Source organism: Lates calcarifer, unplaced genomic scaffold (genome assembly GCF_001640805.2).
Source record: "Lates calcarifer isolate ASB-BC8 unplaced genomic scaffold, TLL_Latcal_v3 _unitig_5321_quiver_747, whole genome shotgun sequence".
In the NCBI taxonomy this organism is placed as follows: domain Eukaryota; kingdom Metazoa; phylum Chordata; class Actinopteri; family Centropomidae; genus Lates; species Lates calcarifer.
Window position 1 is genome coordinate 46,930 of NW_026117451.1, and position 27,253 is coordinate 74,182.

The 27,253-nt window shown below is 44.7% G+C and overlaps 3 protein-coding genes across 8 annotated transcripts; 2 read left to right on the forward strand and 1 right to left on the reverse strand.

Moving 5' to 3' along the window:
- Positions 1-57: 57 nt before the first annotated feature.
- prkn (parkin RBR E3 ubiquitin protein ligase) lies at positions 58-4,283 on the reverse strand. Of its 4 annotated transcripts, none has more exons than XM_051068872.1 (11): positions 4,166-4,283; positions 3,695-3,858; positions 3,321-3,573; positions 3,082-3,197; positions 2,786-2,869; positions 2,583-2,698; positions 2,105-2,241; positions 1,502-1,626; positions 1,189-1,419; positions 580-697; positions 58-391 (listed from the first exon to the last, which is right to left on the reverse strand). In XM_051068872.1, exons 1-11 carry the CDS (start codon positions 4,170-4,172, stop codon positions 288-290), a joined length of 1,455 nt encoding a protein of 484 aa, XP_050924829.1. In that variant the 5' UTR covers positions 4,173-4,283; the 3' UTR covers positions 58-287. The 4 variants fall into 4 exon arrangements, with proteins under 4 accessions (XP_050924829.1, XP_018518297.1, XP_050924828.1 ...); XM_018662781.2 differs by having other exon boundaries at positions 1,502-1,563; positions 3,695-3,900; positions 4,166-4,240; XM_051068871.1 differs by having other exon boundaries at positions 3,695-3,900; positions 4,166-4,235.
- A 58-nt stretch (positions 4,284-4,341) lies between these two features.
- On the forward strand, positions 4,342-7,262 carry LOC108874358 (uncharacterized). 2 transcript variants are annotated; one of them, XM_018662786.2, is made up of 7 exons: positions 4,403-4,532; positions 5,161-5,209; positions 5,313-5,391; positions 5,494-5,641; positions 5,782-6,149; positions 6,240-6,468; positions 6,541-7,262. In XM_018662786.2, the coding sequence occupies exons 4-7, from the start codon at positions 5,494-5,496 to the stop codon at positions 6,660-6,662; spliced, it is 867 nt and encodes a 288-aa protein (XP_018518302.1). In that variant the 5' UTR covers positions 4,403-4,532; positions 5,161-5,209; positions 5,313-5,391; the 3' UTR covers positions 6,663-7,262. The 2 variants fall into 2 exon arrangements, with proteins under 2 accessions (XP_018518301.1, XP_018518302.1); XM_018662785.2 differs by lacking the exons at positions 5,161-5,209; positions 5,313-5,391 and having other exon boundaries at positions 4,342-4,532.
- Positions 7,263-11,650: 4,388 nt separating this feature from the next.
- LOC108874352 (protein quaking) lies at positions 11,651-25,720 on the forward strand. 2 transcript variants are annotated; one of them, XM_018662778.2, is made up of 7 exons: positions 11,651-12,165; positions 16,165-16,301; positions 16,551-16,667; positions 17,593-17,736; positions 19,781-19,868; positions 20,083-20,373; positions 25,376-25,720. In XM_018662778.2, exons 1-7 carry the CDS (start codon positions 12,024-12,026, stop codon positions 25,387-25,389), a joined length of 933 nt encoding a protein of 310 aa, XP_018518294.1. In that variant the 5' UTR covers positions 11,651-12,023; the 3' UTR covers positions 25,390-25,720. The 2 variants fall into 2 exon arrangements, with proteins under 2 accessions (XP_018518294.1, XP_018518293.1); XM_018662777.2 differs by lacking the exon at positions 25,376-25,720 and having other exon boundaries at positions 20,083-20,486.
- The last annotated feature ends 1,533 nt before the right edge of the window (positions 25,721-27,253 follow it).

Genomic DNA, 27,253 nt, shown 5'->3' on the forward strand with positions numbered 1-27,253 from the left:
TTACCAGGTATTGATCAGTTCGTATGGGTTTATCACAGAGAAACAAAGAAAAACACATTTTCGTTTAAACTTTATTCAATCTCCATGTTGTTTCCTGTTCAGCAATCTTGAACCTGTGACGCTCCGATCACATGATCAGTGTGACACTGAATCTGATCTGAAGTCAGTTTATTTCACGTTCCTCCGCTGACTCGTCCAGATCTGAGCTGGGGAGGCGTCCATCTCCCACGGTCCTCTGGTGCTGTCTTCCTGTCTGAGAAGCTGCTGTTGTACCTGAGCAGGTGTGTTTATCCAAACCAGTGGTTTCCCATACATTCTCTGTTCCAGGAGACTCCACAGATCCAGCACCACTCCGCTCTGCACAGAGGACACTGCATGTGCATGCAGCCACCTGCAGGGGGAGACACGGACACTCAGGTTAATCTCTTTCCTGTTTCCTGTCATTACAGCAATAAACCCAGGACCCAGGGTTGAGATCTGGTCTACAGAAGTTTCTGTCTCAGGTGAGACCTGGTACCTCCTCAGGTTTCAGACAGGTGTGGGTGGTGAACCCACATCTCCTCCTGCTGAGTTATTTACCGTTTCTCTCCACAGGAACTGAACACTGAGGGCAGCGTTTGGTCGACTCTTGGATGAGGAGCTGAGACGCCTGATCCCACCTCCCTCTAAGAGACGCTTCCTCCCCCACCACAAAACTCTGAGGAGGAGAGGAGGAGAAAGGAGGAAGAGAGGAGAGGAGGAGAAAAGAGGAGGAGAGGAGAGGAAGAGGGGGAAGAGGAAAAGAGGAAAGGAGGAGAGGAGGAGAAAGGAGGAGGATGAGGTCAGTTCAGTTCAGATCGAGTTAAAGGGGAAGTTCAGCCAAAATGAGAATTACATTTAAAAACAATGAAAAATCATATTTTCTCTGAGAGCAGTGAAAAGTATTCAATCTGCACCTTCACCTAATAAACTGTCATTTCAAATTCTGATTGATTATTAACTATTAATCAGTGAATCAGTAGGAGAGACAGTTCCTCTGAGAAACAGAGAAATTGTTAATCACTGTGTTGATGTCCTGCACTTTGTGTTGTGTTTTCTTGTGTTGTGTTGTCTTCAGTGTTGAACCCTCTCAGCCACCGTACTTCACTCTGTCTCTTCTGCAGCACAGACCAACAGAACCTCCGGTAGCTCTGTGGTTGGTCGGCTCACCTGTGAGGCCTGGTCTGTGGGCGGGGCTGGCTGCGTCTGACACGCCCCCTCGTGGTAGCGCCCTCTGCAGTCTCTGCAGAAGACGAAGCCACAGCCCGCACGTCTGTCACACTCCACCCTCCTGCTGCCGTCTGAGGGGAGAAGCCCCGCCCCACAACCAGGTGATGGACACATCAGTCCTCCTATCATCAGCAGGCACTCCTCAGCCCCGTACTGCAGATACCGACCATACTGAGAGAGAGAGAGCGAGCTCAGGTGTGTCAGCCTGAATGCTGGGTAAAATGACAATGACCAATAAGAAGACAGGACTCACCTGTTCCTCCCCCAACACTCTGAAGTGATGAAGCTCTTTGATTAAAGAGTTGACGCAGCCGGCTGCACACACACACACACACACACACACACACACACACACACACACGTCAACACAGGCGAAGACTGTGAATGAGTCAGTACGCATCACACACACACACACACAGTTATGTGTTAATCCTGCACAGTTATGTGTGTGTGTGTACACACACAGTTATGTGTGTGTGTGTGTGTGTGTGTGTGTGTGATGCCTGTGTTGACATGTGACATATCACTATGTCACATGTCAACACAGGCGAAGACTGAAGGACTGAAACCTCTGATGAGTAAACATGAGAAAGCTGGTGAACATTTGGTGAACAGCTGGTGCAGCTTCATCTTCTGCAGAGACCGCAGAGGGCGCTACCACAAGGGGGGCGCGTCAGACGCAGCCGGCCCCACCCACAGGCCAGGCCTCACAGGTGAGCCGACCAACCACAGAACTCCATGAGGTTCTGTGAACAGCTGTTTAGTCAGTTGTTCAACAGCCGTCCCGTGTGTGTGTGTGATGTGTGTGATGTATGATGTGTACTGTCTCAGAGGAAACAGTCGTCAGGTGACTCACCTGCACAGGGCAGAGAGTATCCAATCACAGCGTGATGAACAAACTGTCGCTCATCCAGTCGGGCCTGACAGTACCGACGGAAACAGTCCAGACAGATCACATGACGCTCCAAACACTGGAAGACCAAGACCACGTCTCTGAGATCGAGGAGAGAGGATCAGAGCTTTAACTGATCTGTTTATTGATTTACTGATTATTATTATTATTATTACTAATCTCATTAACACTCTGTTCTTTTTTAATCCTGTTGAACATGAAATCAGAAGTTTAAACTGAGTCTGTCTCAGAGAAACTGATCAATAACATTATCGTTGAACCTGAGACAAGCTGAGTGACAGAACCTGAACCCAGAGTCAGATCAGATCCAGATTCATCTGCTGAGACTCAGTTCAGATGCTACAACAGCTGGAAACTGATGAGACTGTGTGTGTGTGTGTGTGTGTGTGTGTGTGTGTGTGTGTGTGTGTGTGCGTGTTACATGATGTCAGTGCAGGCGATGCAGGGCACGTCTCTGGTGTTGGTCATGATGAGGTCGAGGGCCACAGAAAGGTCGTCATCTGAGGTTGGGTGGGACGCACACTTCATGAAGAACTCCTGCACACACACGCAGGGGAGGAACTGATCAACTAACAACTGATCAATTAACTGATGAATCTCCGGAGCTCAGATGTGTCCTCTTACCGCTTCATTACCATGACAACCATCTGATTGACAGATGCCATGGATACGACCAGGGAGGAGGACGTCATCCCAACAGGACGGACCCTGAAACACAGAGAGACCTTCATCATTATCAACATCATCATCTTCATCTTACTGATCAGAAAATGAAAGTTTGATGAACTAGAATAATTTATCATCACTGATCACATGTCTGTGACCTGCAGCGCCCCCTGTGGCCATACACAGCAACTAACAGACATAAATACTGAGTATGTGCAGTACAGTTACTGTGTTACTGCAGTATCAGTACTCACTCTGCTCAGAGTCAGTGTTGTCTGTTTGCAGCTCTGACAGCGAACTCTCAGTTTTCCAGGTTGAACCGACCTGCAGCTCTTACAGTACACGAAGAAAGTACTGCAGGTATGCACACCTGTACACACAGGTACACAGGTACACACAGGACACACAACACACAGGTACACACAGGTACACAGTCAGAGTACTACTCACATACTACAATACTGATGTGTTACAGGAGCACCGACACACTGACCTTTCACTCCTGTAGTCTGCGCCTCCTCTGTTCCTCCGTCACCTCCTCCTCCATCGCTCCCCTCCAGGATCACAGCCAGGCCGGTGGAGGTGGTGGGGAGGCGTGAGGAGCTGAGGTCCAGCCTGGTCAGGCTGTCCTGCTCCTCCTCCCCAACCAGAGACAGACGCTCCTGCAGGAGGAGCAGCCGGGAGGAGGAGGATCCTGAAGGAGGGAGGACGACATGGATGGTACTCTGCTCCGGGAGGTTACAACCCTGAGGGAGCGAGAGGAGGAGAGGAGGAGGAGGAGGAGGAAGAGAAGAGGGGAGGAGAAAGACGATAAATAAATAAAATAGAAAAAAAATCTTTAATTTCCCAACATCCTTCTGACCTCACCTGTAGCGTGGCAGAGCTCTGCAGCTCCCTCCCAGCAAACAGAACCCTGAGCTGCTCCGGTCTGACTCCCTGCTGATTCCCCACCACCTCCTTCAGCTCAGCCACACTTGCCTCCTCCTGCAGCTCCACGGCCACCCCTGGCCCCAGGTTATACCGCACAAACACTGAGGAGACACACAGGTGACAGGTCAGGTGGTCAGGTGACTCTAAAGGGACAGGTAAACAACTGACACGTGAGCAGCAGCTCTGCAGAGTAACTGAGTACTTTATTACAGTACTTTACTCGTTGCTACTTGGACTTCAGTGACAATTTATTGCATCAGTATTTTGACTGAGAATACTTGTGTACTTTCACTGCAGTAAATGATCAGAGTACTTCTGTCAGTCAGTTCCTGATTAAACTGGTTCTCATTCAGCTGAACTCCGAGCAGTAGAACCTCAGTAGAACCTGAGCAGAGGAACACAACTCACCGATCATCGTCTCTTCGTCCTTCAGTCTCGGTTACAGGCTGCGGGCCGCGGTGCACTCTGGGTACTGTAGTCCCGCTGTGCACAGACTAACGTTGCCAACGTCAATCTGCAGAACTACAGTAGGGCGCGCAGGGATGTCGTCACGGAGCGGCGCCGGAAGTGGAGGTATTATGAATTTTAATAAACTTGTTTTTTTTTTTTTCTTTGTGTGTTTTTTTTTCTAAGCGGCTGAAGCTCCGGAACATTCCCAGGTCCAGTCCGATAGTAACGTCCTTACAGCGGCTCCGGTTCGTGTCTTCAGATGACGGAGAGTCCGGACAGCAGCGTCCTGCAGCGGACACACACCGGGACCGGCACCGGGCCGACGGTAAGAGGAACCGGGTTTCATGTTCATCTGCAGCCTGAGAAAATATAAACTGCAAATATTAGATTTAATACAAAACTGTAGAAGATTAATTATAAGCTACAAACACACACTGTTTATCTGTGGCACTGTGATGATGATGATAATAATAATAATAATAATAATAATAATAATAATAATAATAGTACTCAGTATTTTTACCTCAGTAAAAGTATCCGAGTGTAATCAGGTAAATGTATTTCAACTATGAAAGTAAGTAAGTAAGTTTTTATCACTGCTGGAGCAGTTGAGTTCAGATTTTAAATAATGATTATTTTCATTATGATTAGCTGATTATTGATTAATGAATTGATTGATTAGTTTAATGAAAACAAACATGAAAATAATTGAATTAAACTGAATTAAATTAATTGATCTATTTGCATTTATAACAATACTTCATCTGAAGTAAAGTAACTTGTAACTGCATCAGTCAGTACATTTAACTGATGATACTCGAGTACTTCTACTCAAGGATCAGAGTGCTTCCTCCACAGCTGGTTTATTCCTGTTAGTGCAGTTTGACACTGTGACCAGTGGGGGGCACTGCAAACTGAATGTTTTACTGTGTCCAGTTTCTCTCCGTGTTTAGTTGCCAGTGGAGAAAGTAACTAAGTACTTTTACTGCAGTAAAGCTGTGTGTGAGTATTTCACTTTGCATAAACATGAAGCTTCCTAAAGTGAAAAATAGACCGAGTTTGTTTTACAATAGAATAAAGTAGAAAACAACTTAACTGTTCACAGAGATCTGACAGGTGATGAAATAAAACACATCAGATCAGCAGAACAACACAGGTACTGGCTGGGCAGGGTTAGTGTTCAGGTGAGTTTACAGGTGAATTTACAGGTGAGTTTCCTCATCACATTTATTTGAAGTATTCTTTTAACAACTGTTTTTTAAAGAAAAATCTTCTCTGTCCTGCAGATGGTGAAGGTGGAGTCAGCTGTGTCAGGTCTGATGCCCTCACAGATCGCTGAGCTTCACTTCCTGCGTTCAAGGGTTCAAGAGCTGGAGAGAGAGAAAGCAGAGCTGTCAGCCGAGAACCACAGACTGAAGAACATGCTGATCCACGGTGAGTCCAGATCCACATCACCTGGTCTATCCGTTCACAGGTGACCAATCAGAAACCAGGTTCAGATAGGACGTCAGGGAACAGATCAGGTTTTACATCCTGTTTAATTTCATGACATCTGCTGTGAACACATTTCCCAGAGATCCCTGGGCTCCTGTCCACCATGTGGCAGACGCTGGGCCAGGTGAACGGTCACCACTCCGTCTCCAAAGCAACAGGTGGAAATGACAGTTACACCCCTTATCACCACCAAACAGCGACCAATCAGGACGGAGACTTCAGTCCTCAGGTCCAGATCCCACAGTTCCAGGAGGAGCTGAGCGAGGACCTGTCGGAGTCCTGGGGTCCACTGGGCTCTGAGGACGAAGAGGTGCCAGGAGGACCAGACCTCAGGGACCTGGGGAGTCATATGGGGGAGGAGGCACCACTCTGCAGCCAGACTGACATGGAGGAGCTGAGGAGGAGCTGCTCTGAGAGCCAGTGCACTGCCGGAGATGCAACTGGACAGGTGAGGACACCTTTAATCCAGATGGTTTAATGTGTCCAGGTGAGAGCTTCTTAACAGCTCATTAGTGTGATGTTTACCTGTCCTGTCTAGGTGCACCAGGTGGAGGTGTACCCGGGCTCTGGCGTGCTCTGTGATGTGCGGTCGTGGCAGGCAGCTAATCAGGCACAGTCTCCCACGGCGATGGCTCGGACACTGCTGATGGGCATGTTTGATATGAACACGCTGATGAACAGTAACCTGAGAGGCGGGCGGAGCCGCCGACCTGCCTTCCACCCACAGCGAAGCGCGCTTGACCCGCACAAGATCAACGCCATCTTCAGTAGGTTCAGACTCTGATGGGCTGTTCCTTTAACCACTGACCTTTCTCTCACAGTCTCCTTCTTCTCCTCAGACGCCATCTTGGCTCGGTTTCCTCTCGCCAAGAAAGGAGTCATCGGCTCCGGCATCAACTCCAAACTCTCTGAGATCCGTTTTCGCTCCCGCAGAGCCAATCGAGATCCACGGTTCCTCTGACAGACGGCCCCGCCTTCCTCACTGAAAACAACACAGATCCAATCAGAGCACAGTGGTGTGGAGCTGCTGGAACAATGAGCAGCTGTCAGAGAGAAAGTTCAATATCAAACTGGTTCTGGTTCTGATGTCACTGAATCAGCAGCTCTGTAACCATAGCAACCTGTTGTAAAGAGTGTGACCTCTGACCCTGTGTACTTCATCCTTTAGTTTGAGTCTGGTAGAAGCTGGATTCTACTGTTTCTACAGTGGAGGCAAAATGGTGGAGACCAGGAGAACAGAGAGATGGAGAATAGACATAGAAGACAGAGATGGAGAACAGATATAGAGGACAGAGAGATGGAGGACAGAGATGGGGGACAGATATAGAGGACAGAGAGATGGAAGACAGAGATGGGGGACAGAGAAATAGATGATAGAGAGATGGAGGACAGATATAGAGGACAGAGAGATGGAGGACAGATATAGAGGACAGAGAGATGGAGGACAGAGATGGGGGACAGGGATAGAAGACAGAGATGGAGGACAGAGAGATGGAGGACAGAGATGTTTGTATTTTTCAGAAAATGTATAAACTCCAAAAAAATAAATAAATAAACTAAACGTGTTTCCTGTTTCCTTTCTCTCCACCTCCTCCTCCTCCTTTCACAGTTTCACACCTTCTCCAACAATGACATCACTCTCTCAGCTTCATTCCTCTTTATAAAGGAAGTGTGTGTGTGTGTGTGTGTGTGTCTGTGTTTTGGAATGTGTGTAACCGTCCATTCACAGTCTGTATTTGAATATGAATCAGTTGTCGCCGGGCGGAAAACACCCAACACAAAAGACTTTCCTCACTTTGACATTCTGCTTCACCTCCTCCTCTCTCCCTCTCTCCCTCTCTCTCTGTCTGTGTCCCCCCCTCCCTCTCTGTAACTCCCCCCTCCTCCCGGCCTGGACTTCCTGAAACAAGGCATCCTCCTTAATGAAGACAATCTGCTTTTCTCTCCTGGTGAAAGAAGCTCTGAGGACTCGTTGAGGCTGCCAAGGACAGAGACAAAGACACCAGGCGGTGGGAGACGAGGGGGGGGGGGTCCGACCTCTCCTTTCATACGACATGGAGGTCTGGACTGAACCCAAACATCCCACAGCAGATCCAGAACTCCTCAAAGACCGGACTCAACTGTGGGAGAGTTTCAAAAAGAGGGAGAAGGAGAGAAGGGAGGAGAGGAGGGAGGAGAGGGTAGGGAAGGAAAGGTAAAAAGAGGAAAAGGAGGAGAAGAGGAGAGAGATAAAACAGATTCAGATTCAGCTGTTGTCTGATTGTTGATAGTAAACTCAGTGATTTAGATCTAATCCGAGATCAGCTGCAGTGTAACGACAGCTCTGTGATTTACAGAGAACTGCTCCTTTAATTAAACCTGCAGCTTCTTCTGTTCTTTGTGTCTCAGGGTGATTTGTGGAGTCTGGATCAGACCAGATCCACTCTGAACCCAGACTAGCCAGGACCTTTTCCCAGGACCCCCCCACCCCCACCCCACCCCAACCATCATCACACAGAATAGGGATTACTCCGAGCCTGAAGTAAAAGTACCAGTACTGCAGTTTAAATACTCTGTTACAGAAGAGAAAGTAAACCAGTTTTCAGACTCTGACCTCTGAGCTCTTCTCCAAAAGCCTTTCTTCTTAGAAAGTTAGTGAGAGTTTGAAAGAGCGTGAGTAGAAACACAACGAGGCTGTAAAGGTGGACTGGTGAGTAGATGGGTTTTCATGTTAACGTCCCCAACAACCTCTGTAGTCTCATTTAGACACTCGTTAGCAACCGCCTTTTTTAAGACACGTAAAAGCTTCAAACATCAGGAGTGGGGGATTTACTGACCCATTTTATGTCAGAGAATAAAACCTGAAAATGTCTTGAGCTTGTGTTAAAACCACAGACCTTATTTCAGACATTTAACCAGAAACACACTGACTTTGAGATGAGGGAAGTGAAACAGGAAGTGCTAACTTACTTCCTGGTTTAAGGCTCAGTCCTGCAGAACTCTGTTTATATAAAGTTTTAGATTAAACTAGTGTTGGTCTGAAACTTATTCTCACATTAACTGACTGAAGCTGCTCAATGACGTCTGTTCAGTCTGTTTCTACATCCACATGCTCACCTGACGCCTCACCTGGATGACATCACAGCTTTATGTTCATCCATCCAGTACCTCTGAGGTTCAGACGGGTCATCAGTCTATCACAGGTCTGGACCTGCAGCCAGTCAATGAGCTGAGGGCTGAGAGGCTCCAGGTGTTTTCAAGTGTGTTCAGGTGAGGGGATTCCACCTGTGGATTCACAACAAACACACAAACAGGTTGTTGTTGTTGTTGATGTTGTTGTGAGTCAGTGACAGTTTGTTCTGAATCAGTTTCAAAGACAAACCAATGATTGTGCTGAGGAAACGTCTCCGTCTGTTCTATTGTCTGAAAACAAAGATCCAGCTGACAATCAGCTGATGTTACACATACACACACACACACACACACACACACACACACACACACACTCACACATACACACACACACATTCTGTTCATTGTTGCTTCAGTCTCAGATGAACTGATTTGATTTTGGTGGTCAGAGATCAAAGGTCAAAGTGAAGAAATCATGTAATACATACAGATGTTATAGTTACAGTTAGTAACATATCACTGTGACCTCTGACCCCACCCTCACAAACAAACACTGTAGAAAAATAGTTTCTGTGCTCTGGGTGCAGCCTGTGACTGACCTCTGACCTCCATCTGTGTGAGACATGTTAATGTGACCTTTCACCACCTGAAGGTCATCTGAAGGTCACATGACTCTGAACAGTGATGTTGTTTGTTTTCACCAATCAGAGCACAGCGAGGGCGGAGAGAGCTGCAGATGTCAGTCGTTCCAGAGATGTCTCTGAAAACAAACAGACCCACAAACAACTGTCCACTACTGTCCACTACTCTGTCCACACTACTGTAAACTACTGTTAACTACTGTAAACTACTGTCCACTATTCTATCCACTACTGTGTCCACCACTGTCTACTACTGTTCACTACTGTCCACTACTGTTCACTACTCTGTCCACTACTGTAAACTACTGTCCACCACTGTAAAGTACTGTCCACTACTGTGTCCACCGCTGTCCACTACTGTCCACTACTGTTAACTACTGTAAACTACTGTTCATTACTCTGTCCACTACTGTGTCCACCACTGTCCACTACTGTTCACTACTCTGTCCACTATTGTTCACTACTGTAAACTACTGTCCACTACTGTAAACTACTGTCCACCGCTGTCCACTACTGTAAACTACTGTTCACTACTCTGTCCACTACTGTGTCCACCACTGTCCACTACTGTCCACTACTGTTAACTACTGTAAACTACTGTTCACTACTCTGTCCACTACTGTGTCCACCACTGTCCACTACTGTCCACTACTGTTAACTACTGTAAACTACTGTTCACTACTCTGTCCACTACTGTCCACTACTCTCTCCACTACTGTGTCCACCACTGTTCACTACTCTGTCCACAACTGTGTCCAATACTCTGTATACTGTGTGTACTGTGTAGTACTTTATAGTACTGTGTGGTACTGTGTAGTACTCTGTAGTATTGTGTGGTACCCTGAGTCTAGTCTGTAGGTACAGACCTCCTGGCAGACAAGGTTTAGGGAAAACTTTATCTCTGAGAGTGAAACATTCTTTGAGTCGATGTTTTTGCTCCGAGAGACGAGCTGACATCACACACACACAAGAAGAACTGCTGTTGTTTTATTCTTCCTTTCCTCCCCCCTCCTCCCCCTTCTCTCTTTCCTTTCCCTTTCCTCTCCTTTCAAGCCTTTTCTTCTCCTTTCAGGCTCCCAGGCACCGGGGGGGGCTGTTTTCCATATGAAAGAGAAGTAAAATCCATTTGACCAATTAAAGTATTTAAAGCAACAGATTCAAACTAAGAAGCTTTATTCACACTGATGTCTGAGAACGCCTGAGAGACACCAACCCCCGCCCCCGATTTTCAGTGAAACAGTTTAAACTCAGCAGTGATGACATCATCATCTTTGTCAAAACGGCCGCCACTGAGCTCCTCCTCCATGTTGGAGAACAGGTGAGGTGAACAGGTGAGATGATGTCATCAGAGCTGAGACAGAAGAAACAGAAAACTTACAAACTTCAGATTTTAAGAGAGTTGAACTGAATGTTCATTAAAACATCTCAGGACAAATACTGATCAATCACACGAATCAATCAGCCCTCATGTCTCCTGTAGACTGATAATCAATAGTTACCTGTCTGGAGCAGCTAACAGTTAGCATGGTTAGCACTGGTGAGGTTCTTATCTGCTGATTATTTTCTCTGATAATCAATGACCTGATTGATTTGTTCAAATAACAGACACTGAAACATTTTCACATAAAAAACGTGTTTGTTTCTGTTATTGATTAACTGATTGATGATTGATTTTCTGTTATTGATTAACTGAGTGATGATTGTATTTAGTGTTTAAAGGACACTAAATGCAGAGTTTAAATAAAGTTGAAACTGTTTGTTTTGAATGTGAAGTTTTAAATTAGATGTAGTTTGAGTTTCATCAAGTTTACATGGAGCAGGTCAGGAAGTCTATTCATGACGCCTTCAAAATAAAAGCGGAATAACGCATTAAAGGAATGTTCAGTTCTGGTTTTGATAAAACATTTTGTTGTTTGTAAAATGTTATAAATAAAGTTTAATCTGAAATAAATTGAATGATTTAAATAAGTGATCAATGAGTTTGATTGATTACTTCTGATGGTTTTCTCTTTGACGTCACATGATCGTTTGTTTTTTGTTTTTATCCATAATTTTAAATCAGCTCATTTTTCATCTTTAAAAAAAATCAACCTTTTTCTCTTGTTCATAAACTTTGTGTAATAAATGATTCAAAATGATTCTTTTATTCTGAAGGTCCATGCTTTTATTCTGAAGGCTGGGGCCGGAAGACCCTTGTCTCCAGCTGCCAGATTTGACGGTCCCCCTGCAGGTCTCGGTCTCGGTGAGAGAGAGAGTGGAGGAGCGGAGCGGACCGAGCGGTGGAACGACACCGCTGCTCGCCGAAAGACAGACGCTGAGACCCGGGGAGCTCCGGACAGAGAGCCGGGGGCAGAGCCGGTTCTCCTGTGATCCGGATCAGTTCAGCGGCCAGAGCAGAGTTTCATCTTTAACTTGTGGGATTTAAAGCAGGACGAGAGGAGCGCTCTGGGACCGGGTCTTGGTCCGGGTCTGGATTTATCTTCATGGTCTCCACACTCAGAGGAGGTCCGTTCTGATTCGGATCCAGTTTTGGTTTTAGCTGGGTACAGTGTGTCGGTGTGAGTCAGACCATGGTGGGGGAGATGGAGGGGAAGGAGAAGCCCAGGCCCAGTCCGGATTATCTGATGCAGCTCATGAACGATAAGAAGCTGATGAGCAGTCTGCCGAACTTCTGCGGGATCTTCCAGCACCTGGAGAGACTGCTGGACGAGGGTGAGACCCGGACCACCTGTCTGTCTGTCTGTGCACCTGTCTGTCTGTCAGAAGTTTAATGTTTCTTGCTTTAATCTGGGGTCTCAGTGGTTCAGTGGTTGGTTATGTCTCCTCAGAGTAACAAGGTTCTGGGTTTGAACCCGGTCCAGTTGGGGTCTCTCTGGTTCTTCAGTTTCCTCCCACAGTCCAAAGACCTGTAGGTTAAACTGGTGACTGAAGGTGTAAATGGTTGTTTTTTCTCTGTGATTGACTGGTTACCTGTCCAGGTGAACCCCACCTCTTCCTCAGTGTCAGCTGTGATTGGTTCAGAGGATCAAAGCTGTAGATACTTGATGTTCTGAACCTGAAATTTTTCAATTTTCTGCTGCTTCATCCTTCTATTCTCACTTTGTCCTGCAAACAGAGACACTGGAATTAAACTACATATAAACTACAGTTAGACAACAGTTAAATTACACTCAGACTACAGATAAACTACAGTTAAACTACAGTTAGACTACAGATAAAGTAAACTACAATAAGACTACAGATAAACTACAGTTAAATTACCGATAAACTAAACTACAGTTAGACTAAAGATAAACTAAACTACGATTAAAGTACAGTTAGACAACAGTTAAACTACAGTTAGACTACAGATAAAGTAAACTACAGTTAAACTGCAGATAAACTAAAATATAGTTAGACAACAGATAAACTACCAATAAACTACAGTTAGCCTACAGATAAACTACAATTAGACTACAGATAAACTACAGTTAGACTTCAGTGGGCTGATACCACAGAGTAAAAATACTATGTCCTGCAGTATTACTACAATAAAGTACGGACATAGTATCATTTTGTCAATTTTAAATGTTACAGCTGCATCAGGTGAAACTGAACATTGAGTCGTTTGTTTTACGTGCTGATCAGAGAACAGGTGAAACATCTGGACCTCACACACTGAACATCTGGATCTGTTCACTGACAGAGTCACACTGATCCTACATCAGTTTCACTGTTTTCATTTCTCTGATTGGACAGTTTCATGTTAGCCGTGAAATTTCAAAGCAGCACCTGAAGGCAGCAGTGTTTTACATTCACCTTCTTCATCTGCATGCCTTAAGTGCCCCCCCCCAACACACACACACACACACACACACACATCTTTTTTCTTTGTCTTCCTCTCAATTACTCTGAGTGCAGAGATTCATCACTTAATTGCTCTAATTAATCAATTCAAACGCTAAAATGACGAGTGTGTGTGTGTGGAGGGGAAATCAATTTACCCATAATTCCCTTTGGCTGGCGTCCCTGTAATGGTCTCAGGCAGTAAAACCACAGACAGAGTGTGTGAGTTTGAATGTCTATCTTTGTGAGGACATGTTTCAGTTTTTACCATCACTGTGAGGACACCTCTGCACTGTGGGGACATCTGGCTCTTTGAAGGTCCACATCACTGTGATCATCTAATGAAACTTTGACCTTTGACCCATAAAACATCAGCTCATTACACAGCAGGTGGTTTGTTGAAGCAGCTGAACTTCATTGTTCAGCCTCCAATTCATCTCTGGTCCAGAGCCTGGTCCAGTCCCTGAACCCTGGAGTACTGGGTCCTGGTCTATAGAGGGAGGAGAAGCTGTGAATTACAGACCAGTCACCAACAGTTTGTTCTCAGATGGTCGGTTCATGTTAATAACGATCCAACAGCAGCAGATATAAAACCATTGTGTTTTATTTGACTATGTCAGAGTTTGTGTTTTGTTCCGTTTGTTTTATTGTTGAGTTTTATGTTTTAAAGGTTCAGCAGCTGCAGACGACGTCAGACCATAAACACTGAAATATTCAGTCTCATCTTACGACACAGGAAGTGATTTATTCTGCTGGTCACACACAGATTTACCTTTACTGCTGTGTGTGTGTGTGTGTTTGTGTGTGGCCTCAGGGTCAGAGCAGGAAGCTGATTGGATGTTTTGAAAGCTGGCAAATCACTGAACACGTCAGAAGAAAAGTTTTAATATTAGAAACCATAAATCACCCTGACACTTTAATCAACTCATTTGGTTTCCTCGTCACCTGACTTCATCCTTTACTCTTGAACAATGAGCTGATGTTTTACAGATGTTCTGTTGGTGAATGTAACAGCAGCTCTGAACTGATGCATTATGGGTTGTTTTTAGCCTCAGTGTTGCTAAGCACCTGAGGCTGCAGACCCCCACAGACACCCTCAAGATCTGAATCTGAGGGGTTGTAAAGTGATTATAGAATAGAATTTTTTTTAAATGATTGGCTCGCACAGACAGAATATCCTAGCTCCTGATTGGCTCAGACAGAGTGTCCTGGCCCCTGATTGGCTCAGACAGTGTCCTGGCTCCTGGTTGGCTATGAGGTGGTGTTGTGAGGATTTTGGTTGCTCTGGGCAGAATCAGCTTTCAAAAAGCTTCATTAAATCTCCCAGCATGCACAGGGGGGAAGAAATAAATCTGGGGGATGTGAAGGTCAGGGATGGTGTTGGCATCATGGCAACAGTTGCATGGGATACTGTCACTTCCTGTTGAAGATGGCAGCAGTTTCCCCTCAAGAAGTGATGCAGCACCTCCATTCAGCCTGTGGTTACTCATGGTACTGCAACCAATAATAACATGAATTACTTTCGTTACAAGTCTGTTTTCACTCTGCGTTTTAAAGGTTTATTTGTAATTTTTAAACCAGAATCTAGAAAACTGAATTTTATTTAGGTGATATCTGAATGTGTCCATGGACCAGCAAGGAAACACTACTGAGCATGTGCAGTGGGACGCACAGGAAACCTTTACGCTAATGTGCCAAACGAGCAATTAGTCCACGATCCATATCCTGACTAGGGATCGACCAATATGGTTTTTTCAGGGCCGATACTGATACCGATTATTAGTAGTCAAGGAGGCTGATAACCGATATTTGGAGCCGATATTCATTTGCAGTAAAAATGGTATAAAAATTTTGAATAATACAAACTCCGGCGCTTAACTTTGTTTAAATGCCTTTAAAAATATGTTTATTAAACAGCTTTTCAGATTTGCAACATGTTAAAGGTTTTTTTATCTTAGACAATAGACAGCTTTGTTTTTTAAATTCTAACAAAAAGTGCAGGGAGCTCCCAGGCAGCAGCATGTCTTATAAAGTTAAATTAAAACTTAAACAAATAAATATCTCCCTAAAGTTTTCTACAGTAAATAAAGTTTACCAAAATTTCAGTATAACTGAAATGTTATTTTATCTTTCACTTATCTTTGTTTTAAGTCCAAACAAAAACAAAAAGTGCAGGGAGCTCCCAGGGTCAGCAGCATCTCTTATAAAGTTAACTGAAATTTTAATTAAATAAATAAATAGCTTCCTGAAGTTTTGTAAAGTCAATAAAACAAAGTTAAATAAAATTTGCACAGAAATGTGAGTCTCAAATCAATTAGTAGTCCCAATTGAGCAGCACCAGATTGTGGTGCAAAAAGCAGAGTTGTTCAGTGTGTGTGAGCACTGTGCACGCACAGCTTTCACTGCTGATTGGCTGTTACCATGGCTCTGTGTGTAACCAATCAGATGGTGCTGTGGGCGGGACAATGCTGGAGACAGAGTAGTGACTGCAGACAGAGAGGCGCGGCTGCATCAGAGCCAAAATAACCGCGTTTTAAATTGATCTCTTATCGGCCGGCGGATTAAAAAAAACGGCTGATGCCGATATGCGTCAAAATGCCGAATATCGGCGCCGATAATCGGCCCAGCCGATAATCGGTCGATCTCTAATCCTGACACATCCATACTCAGTGTCATCGCCTCCCGGTGGTCAGATTCTTTTTCTTGCCTCATATATCAAAACTCCACTGACATAATTGGCACATGAACACATCACTGACAATCAGCTGATTCCGTATTTATTACAACATGTATCTTATTATAGTAGTATAGTTATTTCTCTACAGGTTCCAACTCACTACATGTTGTGTGTGTTGACGTGTTTTGTTGACATGTTGTGTGTTTCAGAGATCAGCCGTGTGAGGAAGGACATGTACAACGACACCCTGAATGGTTCAGAGAGGAGCAGCGAGCTGCCGGACGCCGTCGGTCCAACCATCCAGCTGCAGGAGAAACTCTACGTCCCTGTGAAGGAGTTTCCCGATGTGAGTGTGTGTTGGACAATTGTGTAAGAAATGTGATGAAATCTGAGGTCGGTGGCCCTGATCTCACTTTGAGATGCGTCTCCAGACGGACAGACTAAAACCCCCAGAGAAATACAGGACCAGATCCTCACAATGTGACGCTGCTGTGACCCACAGACCTACAGACCAACCAATCTGAATGTGAGTCTGTGGAGGGGGAGGTGGTTAGTTGGCTGGTTGTCATGGTAACCGTCTCTGTCTCTGCTGCAGTTTAACTTTGTGGGGAGGATTCTGGGACCTCGAGGTCTGACAGCAAAGCAGCTGGAGGCTGAAACAGGATGTAAGATCATGGTGAGAGGGAAGGGCTCCATGAGAGACAAGAAGAAGGTAACACACACACACACACTCACACAGCGGTTGTTAGATGTAGTAGATGTAATAAAGTATACAGGCTCAGGATCAATAGACAGTGGGATTGATAAAGTGACAGGTGCAAACATCAGGGTTGGAGTGTGAAGCCATCCCATCCTCAGGTCTGTTCATCAGAAACTTTATTGACTCATCTCAGTCCGACAGTTCATCAGAGTCAGTAAAATAAAACAGACTCTGCTGCTGAAAGAAACGACTGAAGTGATGATCGAGACACGGAAACTATTTCAAACATTTCAGGTCAAACTGCTGAAAAAACACACAACTGCTTACAGGGTTAGCCACCTGCTACGCTAACAGAGATACATGAGACCAAGAGCACAACAGGAGGTGAACAGAAACCAGATGGAGGGGGTAGGAGGGTGGGGGAGAGAAGGAGAGGAGAGGAGCAGGAGGTGGAGGAGGAGGACATGGAGGAGATAAAAACAGAAATGTGAGTTGGGCTGATTTGTTGTTTCTAACTGACGTCCTGCTGAAACACACACAGGACTTATTTATTATCACAGCTCATCTGTGTCTGTGTGTGTGTGTGTGTGTAAATGATTGTCCAATCAGCTGCAGCTCCTCAGGTTGTCGGGCAGATTAGACTTCAGCCTGTAGTTGTTTGTAACATCATATCAGCTGAGCTTCAACTTTACTCTATGTTCTGACACAGCATCAGGTTAACGTCAGTAAACAGTCAGTAACAGTAACAGTCAGTAAACAGGAAATAGTTGGTCCTTCTGTGCAGTTTTAGTGTTTTATTTAAAGCTCCATGTACGTCAATGGTTCAAAGGATGCTTATAAATACAGTTTAATCACATACTCACACCTGTCTCTGTCGGTCTACTTGTGTGTGTGTCTACCTGTGTGTGTGTGTGTGTGTGTCTACCTGTGTGAGCAGGAGGAGCAGAATCGAGGGAAGCCGAACTGGGAACACCTGAATGAGGATCTTCACGTCCTCATCACGGTGGAAGACGCTCAGAACAGAGCTGAGATCAAACTCAAACGAGCTGTGGAGGAGGTCAACAAGCTGCTGGTTCCTGCTGTGAGTCACCTCTGACCTCTGACCCCTGATAAATATACTGTAGGTATATGTATATGTAGGTATATTTTTCAGGTACATTTATATACTGTAGGTATATTTATATACAGTATTTATTAGTTCTGTATGTTAATGATATTTCTGCTGTAGATGAAACTTGAGGATGAAACCTCTGTGGGAGTGTTCTCACCTGTTGACTCACCTGACATCATTGTCTCCTGCTGCTCCTGACCCTGACAGGATGAAACACAGCTGATGTCACTGTGGTCAGGAGTCATGTGATCAGGAGTGTTGACTATATTTATACTTCTGGGTGACATCATTGGTCATCAGTTTGGATTGTGTCTGTTCTTCTCCTGATAATAAATAATAAATAAAGCTCAGGACAGATCAGGTCAGCATCATCATGGTCTTTATGTCGCTCACAGGTCGTCAGCAGCTCTATTAGCTCCTCTGACTCTGTTTCTGTCTGCAGTTCTGAACCAGTGATCACTTCCTCTTTTTAATCTCTGTGAATGAAACAGATCAGAATTCAGAGCTTTAACTGGACATTTTACAGTTGTTTATTGTGAACAGGTGACAACCAGAATTATGACAGGTTTGATGCATCTGATCCTGAAACACTCATGAAGAGAAACTTTAGAGAAAAGAGTTTTAGGAGAACATGAGGCTCATGAGCTACAATGAGAACAACAGCTTTTATTTTGAAGGAGCAGGGGAAATATTTTCTGACACACTTATGTGATATGAATATGGATATGATATGAATCTACAATGATCTGAATGAAGTTGTGGTTATAGAATCCATTACGTCAATGAGTGTCCTCTTAACTGTAGAAAGACAAGTGTGTGTGTGCGTGCCTCACAGTGAGACAGGAAGTCCAGTGATTCTGCTGATCCTCGCTTCCTTGACTCTCACTTCCTCAATTTCAACCAACCAATGGGAAGCCAGGAAAACACTGTCGTGGTGACAAAAAGAGGAAGAGAACTTGATCATCTGCTGTGTGTGTGTGTGTGTGTGTGTGTGTGTGTGTGTGTGTGTGTCTTGGACAGGAAGTTGATGATGTTAGTTTCATGTTGCAGTGACCTTAACACTGCAGAAGTTGGTTTGTAGTTGTGTCAGAGGAAAACTGAATGATCTAATTAGTAAATGAACTCGTTAGTGAGCTCGTTAGTGTGTGTAGGACCAGTGTTAAAGCTGCACAGGTAAATCACATCAGTACTGTCAGACAGAGTTATAAACTGCACAGGGCAGCGCACGTGTTGTAGGGAGTCATACTTTTTCATGTTGTACAGAACTTTTCCTGGGAGTCATGAACATTCAGGTTTTATTTACGAGGTGTAATCAATAAGTTCAGAGTCTAAAACAAGACTAAACTGTAGCTGGTAAAAATGTGCAGTGATACACAGCTCCCAGAGGTTCAGCCATGTTTCAACGGTCCCTGAAAATCTGGTTCCGTCAGAACGTCAGGCACCATCAGAGTCAGAACAATGACTCTTTAGCTTCATGTAGAAAGGTGAGTAGGACAGGTGGAGGGCGTGGTCATGGTGGAGCGCCACATTCAGGTCAGCAGCTGCAGAGTGGTGTAGGTGTTTTACCTGTGTTTACAGGTGTGCTTGTATTCTAAGAGCATACAGTGGAAACTCTGCTCCTTGGTACCCCCTGTGAGTCTCCTGAGGAGGTCTGAGGTGTGGGGACTAAGACTTCCTGTCGTCCTGTGGTGTCAGGAAGCCTGCTGGAGAACATAAACATAGTTACACAACAAGACTTCCTGTTTCCTGTTTAAACCTTGTTCTTCTCTAAGTGATCATCATGTGTTGGTGTCAGTGTGTCTGTGGCGCCCCCTGTGGCTTCACCTGGTACCTGTGCAGAGGTCTACAGTCTGTCAGGGTCTGAGGGGGTCAAAGGTCAAAGGGTCAAAGGTCACTGAGGGTCAGAGACTGAAACATGACGACAACACTGATTTAACCTTTAACACAGAAACCAAGTCTGTGTTAAAGGTTCTCAGTGAAAGTTTGGTCCAACTGATTTCTGTTTGTGTTTCAGGCGGAGGGTGAGGACAGTCTGAAGAAGATGCAGCTGATGGAGTTAGCGATCCTGAACGGAACGTACAGAGATGCTAACATCAAACCCTGTAAGAGAGTGACTGATTATTCAGAGACTGATCAATCAGAGACTGGTCAATCATAGACTGACTGATCAATCAGAGAAAGACTGACCAATCAGAAACTGATCAATTAGAGATAGACTGATCAATCAGAGAGAGACTGATCAATCAGAGACTGACTGATCAATCAGACCAGAAAAGATCTAATTCCTCCCCCCTGTGACTCCCCTCTCTCCCCCAGCCTCCCTTGCCTTCTCTCTTGCAGCCTCCACTCAGACTCCTCGTGTCCTCTCTGGCCCTGCCCCTGTCTTGGCCCCGCCCACCGCCCTCCGTACACCGGCCCCCACGGGGCCTGCACTGATGCCACTCATTCGTCAGATTCAGACAGTGCTGCCCAATGGAACGCCGGCTCTGATGCCAGGGGCAGGGCCCGAGTCTGGTCTGATCTATGCAGCGCCATACGACTACCCGTATGCTCTGGCGGCGCCGGCCTCCATCTTGGAGTACCCCCTGGACTCGGGTGGGGTGTTAGGTAAGCCCACGCCCCCCTGTTCCTGCGACTGCTCCCCCACCCCTCATCACCACCCCCATGGCCAGTGGAGCCCCGCCCCCACACTGCTCCTCAGACACGCCTCCTAAGAAAACAAGCACTCCTCCACACACACACACATGCACACACACACACACACACGCCTCGTTCACAGCTGACACCTGCAGTGTCGCCCCCTGCTGGACTGAGTCGTCAGTAAACCGATCAAGTCTGACTTGGACCTGATCCAGAATGTGTTGGACCTGAATAGACTCTAATAACAATAATAATAATGTTAAAGTCATAGAGACTAACTCCATAAATAAAAATATAATAATCAGGGAAATAATGTTAATGTTGCTGCAGCAACAACAGAACAGGCAGAATCAGTTTTATTTCTGTCGATCAAATTCAATATTTTCTCAGTTTGGAAAAAAGTTACATCTTACAAAACATCTTAAGAGAAAAGCTGTTACTGAGCATGCTCAGATCCATTCAGGTATCAAAAATGTTGACCCACAGAACTGACCAGGTCTGACTCAGGTCCTGGATCAGGTATCACCACTACAGTAAAGGGAGGTTACGTTAATAACTCCACAAAGTGTCCTGATACTGAAACATGATGGCCAGAGTGGAGAGTTTATTATTTAAATTCATCTTCTATAACAATATGTTAAAATAAAGGCTTTCCTCAGTGTGTTTGTCCACAGGGGGGTGCTGTACTGTTTTCATGTTTTTAATGTAATGTTGACTGTGAATGAGGCGTTCAGGAACGACTGTGTTCTTTAAGATGTTTGTACTACTGTTGACGTGTCGCACAGACTGAACCTCACAGTTTTATTTAATGAACTGACAATACAACTAGAAATGATGCATCGTGTGACTGAAGCTTCTGTACTGAAACATGCAAAGCCTGTGAATCTGTAACTGAGACAGTAAACTGAAGTCAACACATGCTCAACATGCCTCCAACACACGCTCAACACACACTCAACACACGCTCAACACGCCTCCAACACACGCTCAACACACCTTCAACACACCTCCAACACACACTCAACACACGCTCAACACGCCTCCAACACACGCTCAACACGCCTCCAACACACGCTCAACACACCTTCAACACACCTCCAACACACACTCAACACACGCTCAACACACCTCCAACACGCCTCCAACACACCTCCAACACGCCTCCAACACGCCTCCAACACGCCTCCAACACACACTCAACACGCCTCCAACACACGCTCCAACATCACGCTGCAACACGCCTCCAACACAGCGCTCCAACACGCCTCCAACACACGCTCAACACACGCTCGAACACGCCTCCAACACGCGCTCAACATGCCTCCAACACACGCTCAACACACGCTGAACACGCCTCCAACACACGCTCAACATGCCTCTAACACGCCTCCACACATCACACCTCCAACACGCCTCCAACACATGCTCAACACACGCTCAACACGCCTCCAACACACACTCAACACGCCTCCAACACACGCTCAACACACCTCCAACATGGTTCCAACACACACTCAACACACTCCATGTTATGATGCTAATTGAGGTTTTCAGAAACTGTTAAACAACAGACGAGGATGTTCAGTCACGTTTCAGTGCTGAGTCTGATGTTTGATATTTTTTGATTTATTCTAATTAACAATGAAACTGGTTCAGTCAGTAAACGACAGCAGCTCTGATCAGAAAACTGAAACTAAATTTAAATCACTTCACTAACAGAAATCTGATTGGTTGATGTTGTGATCTGGGGTAACAGGGCCACAGCTACTTGTCTTGTACTATTACAACTTGATTATTGACATTTTTTCCAGACATTACACCTTCATTCTTAAAATATTCAGAATTTTCTTTCTAAATTTATTAAAACTCAATTCTTCTGGAAGCATCAACATTTTTTGTACATATTTTTCATTTTCCTCTTATTTTTGTCCTGACTGTGGCCCTCATCCTCTGCCGTAGGAGAAGACTGTGATAAGATGTTTGTACTACTGTTGACGTTTCACACAGACTGAACCTCACAGTTTTATTTAATGAACTGACAATACAACTAGAAATGATGCATCATGTGACTGAAGCTTCTGCACTGAAACATGCAACGCCTGTGAATCTGTAACTGAGACAGTAAAATGAAGTCAACTTGCCTCCAACACATGCTCAACACGCCTCCAATGATGTGTTCATGTACCTGTGCGTACCTGTATGAGCTGCTGTGTGACGCAGTAGTCATGTGACTCAGCGTCCTCCATGATGGTTTGTGGTGTTTGCAGTCTGGTGCAGGTGCGGTGACTGTTAAAGTCATAAGCTGTGTGTCCGTCCTTACCATAGGGCAGCTGCCACAGACCAAGGTTAGTCCCTTCCCCCTCAAACCCCGCCCCCCAGATCTGTCATCTGCCTTTCCCATAATCCACTGCTTTGCTTCAGTGAGTGTCTGTTTTGAGGTGTTTTCACACCACAGTAGTGTAGAGGGAATTGAGACTTGACTCCGCGCCCCCTGCTGGTCACAGGCTGAAGCAAACTCTGAAGGATGAAACATAAACAGGAAGTGAAAAACACCCACATGCCAAACAAAGGTGTGAAAACACCTTTCATCTAACAGAACAGTTGGTTTCTGGGAAATGCAGTCCTGATGTGCGAGTGGCCCCGTCAGGATCCTGTTGGTACGTCGCAGTGTACATTGATAGAAATGCATTTAAAATTACTTTCTGCTCCGTTATTTTGAAGACTTTGTGGGTCCTCCATGACGTTGATGACAGATAATGGACTCTTGAAACAGATATGATTTGATCAGTATTAAAAACATGAACATCTTCATAAATCCACTTTGGTCTCTGGATCCTCCTGAATCTGATGTTTGTCTCCAGGGTTAGCTTAGCTTAGCACAAAGACTGGAGACAGAGGGAATCTGTTAGCATAACTTGGAGCACTGTTGTAACCAGTACTTTCCACACAGGTTTGAGTCTCTGAAAACAGACACACAACAAACATTTATCAACAATTCTGATCTATATCTTGATGGAGCTATGCTAATAGTTTCCACCTGCTCTCAGTCTTTGTGCTAAGCTAAGCTAATCCTGTCAGAAGCAATTAAGTTAACACCAAACATCTGACTGGAGGAGACAGAGAAAAAGAGGATTTACTAAATGTTACAGATAAAAGTTCTCAGCAGTTATTGTGATGTCAGTTAACAGTGTTTGTTAATTTATCTGTGCGCACAAACCAAGTCTAGAAATATCAGTTTGACTTTTTGTTGTGAATGAATTCAATTATTTCCATTTTTAATTGGATTTTCCTCAGAGTGGTGACTGAACCTGAAGGTCTCAGCACCAACTCTCCTGTAAAAACTTTTTATTTGTCTGCAATAGAAACAGTTGAGGTTTGATGACATGATGTTTCTGCTGATGATCAGTTTTACATTTAACTCCTGACAAGTCAGGCCCTGAATCAGAGTAATGAAGGTTAAACTCCTCTCAACCAATCAAATCACAGAAAACACCTCTGACCAATCAGATCACTGGTGGCAGAAAACATCTCAGAGTCACGGTGAGGTCATCGTCCATCAACAGAAATTTTTTTCTCCTCTCTGAACCAGACGATCTGAAACTCCTTCAGAAATCAGAAGAAGCCTGTTTTTATGGGTTTTGTTGCTAAAATAATCAAACTGTAATCTATTGATCTCTATTGATCTGTATTGATCCACAGTAACGATAGGTAACACTGACAGAATTAATGAATAAATCTGATGAAATTGCACAGGGTCCTGGTGTGAACCCACCGTAGAGACATCGTCCAAACTCCACACTTGGACTGGACGTTGTCGGTCCGGGTTGCATTCAGGTGAGACCGGTAAACCTCTGTGTTTGCTGGTGTCTGGCTGTGATGGCGGCAGACGGGTGGATGACGTCCTCTTCCTCCTCCTCCTCCGTCATCGACATCACAGCGCATGAATTAAAACCTCAGACAAACCTCAAAGATAAAGAGTGTGAATGAGTTTTACAGACAGTTTTCCACTTGAGACATTTTTTTATGTTTTTTGTTTTGTTGTTGCAGAGAGCAGTATTTGCCTGTGGCTTGTCTAAGTCCATATAAACATATATATGAAAAGTATAAAGCAGGAATGTTTATGAAATATAACTCGTGTTTTGCAGAGAACTCCAGTAGAGGGCTGTTTGTAGGGAGAAGACGAGTAGCAGCTTTATAGAAATGTTCTTCTATTTTTGAATCTATTTTAGGGCTTTATATAAAAAACAGGAACTTCCTGTTTATATGCAAGTTTCTATGAATGATAGCGTCTTTAAGCTGAGAGTTGTTAGCATCAAAACGTCTGTGTAGGAGAAAACGTAGAGTTGCTTTGTGTCGTCACGTTTGTCAGAAATGATTCATGAAAAGAAAATAAACTTATTGAGTAAAAAGAGTTCATCTCACTGTCCTCGTTATGAAAGCTGGTCATGTTTATTTTCACCTGCTGCTGTTGCCGTCATCATCATCATCATTATCACCATCAACTTCATCATCATCATCACCATCATCATCACCTGCTGCTGCATCTGATTCATGAAATGACAAACCAAACTGTTCGCCCATTTATTTTCATCTCAGCTTCTTCTTCCTTTCAGATCTCCTCAGTCAGTCCACTTCAGTCAATTTCAGTCCACTTCACACTGGACCCAGTTCTCTGTTTGGACCCAGTCTACATAAAGGTCAAATGTCAACAATAAGATGGAGAAACACAAAAAGATCTGTTGCCCTCAGAATCCTCCTGAACCTGAACCCAGAGCAGATCATCAGAGAGAAGCTAGTGTTAGACAGACTACCCCGACTGGGTTCAGACTGAGTCCAGACTCTGGTCTCTGTGGGTTCTGAAGTGGACTGACTGGATCTTCAATCATTGTTGAGTAAAGGTCATGGATCATCCTGCTGAAACTAACCTCCTCTTTCTTCTGTTTTTTTCTGTTTCCTAACATCGACCCAGCCTCTGCCCACTAACCCCCTGACCTCTGACCTCTGACCCTGTCCTCACCCAGAGATGACCCTGCTGTCAGCTGATTGCTCGCCCCCTACTGCTCCTCTGGTTTCTGCAATAAAACACCAACACACACACAGAGCATCACTGCAGACCTGAACTGAATCACTGCTCAGCAACAAAGAAGGTCTGACCCCCCTAATCCCAACCCTGCCCCCGCTCACTTGCCCCCCCGTTGGATGGCTCTGATCCATGAAGGAACAGAACGGAGGACAATGAAGGTTCAGGTTCAGGATCAGGTTCAGGTTCAGGATCGGGTTCAGGATCAAGATCAGGTGAGGAGACGGGGGTCAGGTGTGTCAGTGGGTGTGGTCAATCAGGTGAGCTGGGACAGGTGCAGAGAGAGGAGACAGATCAGGACTGTGAGTATAGTAGTATAGTAAAGTAATAAACTGTATCTGGATACATTACAACAACTACTTTACATACAACATAATAATAATTTTACCCTAAATAAGCTTTTGAATCCAGGACTTTTATTTGTAATCGAGTATTTTTACTCTGTGGTATTAGTACTTTTATTGAAGTAAGACTTCGCCACCATTGGTAAAGACCCATGGATCAGATGTAATCACACAGGCAAAGTATCCGGATACAGGTTAAAACCATGTGTGAAAGTCCAGATAACTGAAAGACAAACAGTCTCAGGAAGGAACAGGAACTTCAGACTGAGAGAATCCACCTGATACACCTGAACCACCTGTCTCCACCAAATCCACCTGAACCCGTCTTCACTTGGGTTCTAGAGGTCGACAACCCATAGCCCTCAGATAATGATGACCTCCTGTCATGTGATCAAACATGGACAACACCAGCAGCTCATTCTGGTTCTGTCCAGCAGAGACCACGGCAATCTGGATCTGACTGAACTTCAGGTAACATGGTTTATTCACCTGTGCATCTCCCATGGCAACACACAGGGGACATCATCAGTCACTGACAACAAGCATGTTTTAAAAGTCTTGTAGAGAAACCAGACCTCACTCAGGTTTTACCAGGACTTCCTGAAGCTGCTGTGGTTTCAGAAACGTCCTCTGACCACGACACTTCATCTGAGACTTTAAACCTTAAGGGACGACTTGATTCTCTGACGTAGATTCACTGTTCAGTGTCTGCAGCAGCTTTAATGAGACGATCTGATTCTGAGACAAGCGTCTCTCTTTAGTATCAGTGAATGAGAAATTCTTTTTTCTCTTCAGTGGTTTTAAAAAAATATATTTCGACTTTGTCACGCAACATTTTTATTAAAAGATTTCATCTCAGATTTTCAGGATGTTCAGCTGTAAAACAAACAGTGGGTTCGATCAGAGCCATCAGTCTTAATCAGTAACTCTAAACAATCAGAAGTGAAAGTTGTTTTTATGATGTGAGCTCTGCAGCAGAGATGAAATGTATATTTTTCTACAGAGTTTTTGTCTGAGTGAAATGAATGACAACCAAACAGCCTCACTATAGAAGCCCAGAGCGGCCAAAATATCTTCATGTCCCAACATCACAGATGGATTATCTCATTATGTCGACATCAAAAAATCTGTTTTATATTTGAACTGTTTAATGATTTTCAATTCAATTCAATTCAATTCAATTCAATTTTTTTTATATAGCACCGAATCACAACAAAAGTCATCCCAAGGCACTTTTCATATAGAGCAGGTCTAGACCATACTTTTCAAAATAGGTATTTACAGAGAGAGACCCAACAGATCCACCATGAGCAGCACTAGGCGACAGTGGCAAGGAAAAACTTCCTTATAACTAACTCAGGGTGGGAGGGGCCATCTGCCTCGACCGGTTGGGTTAAGAAGGAGAGAGAGAGGGGGAGAGGGA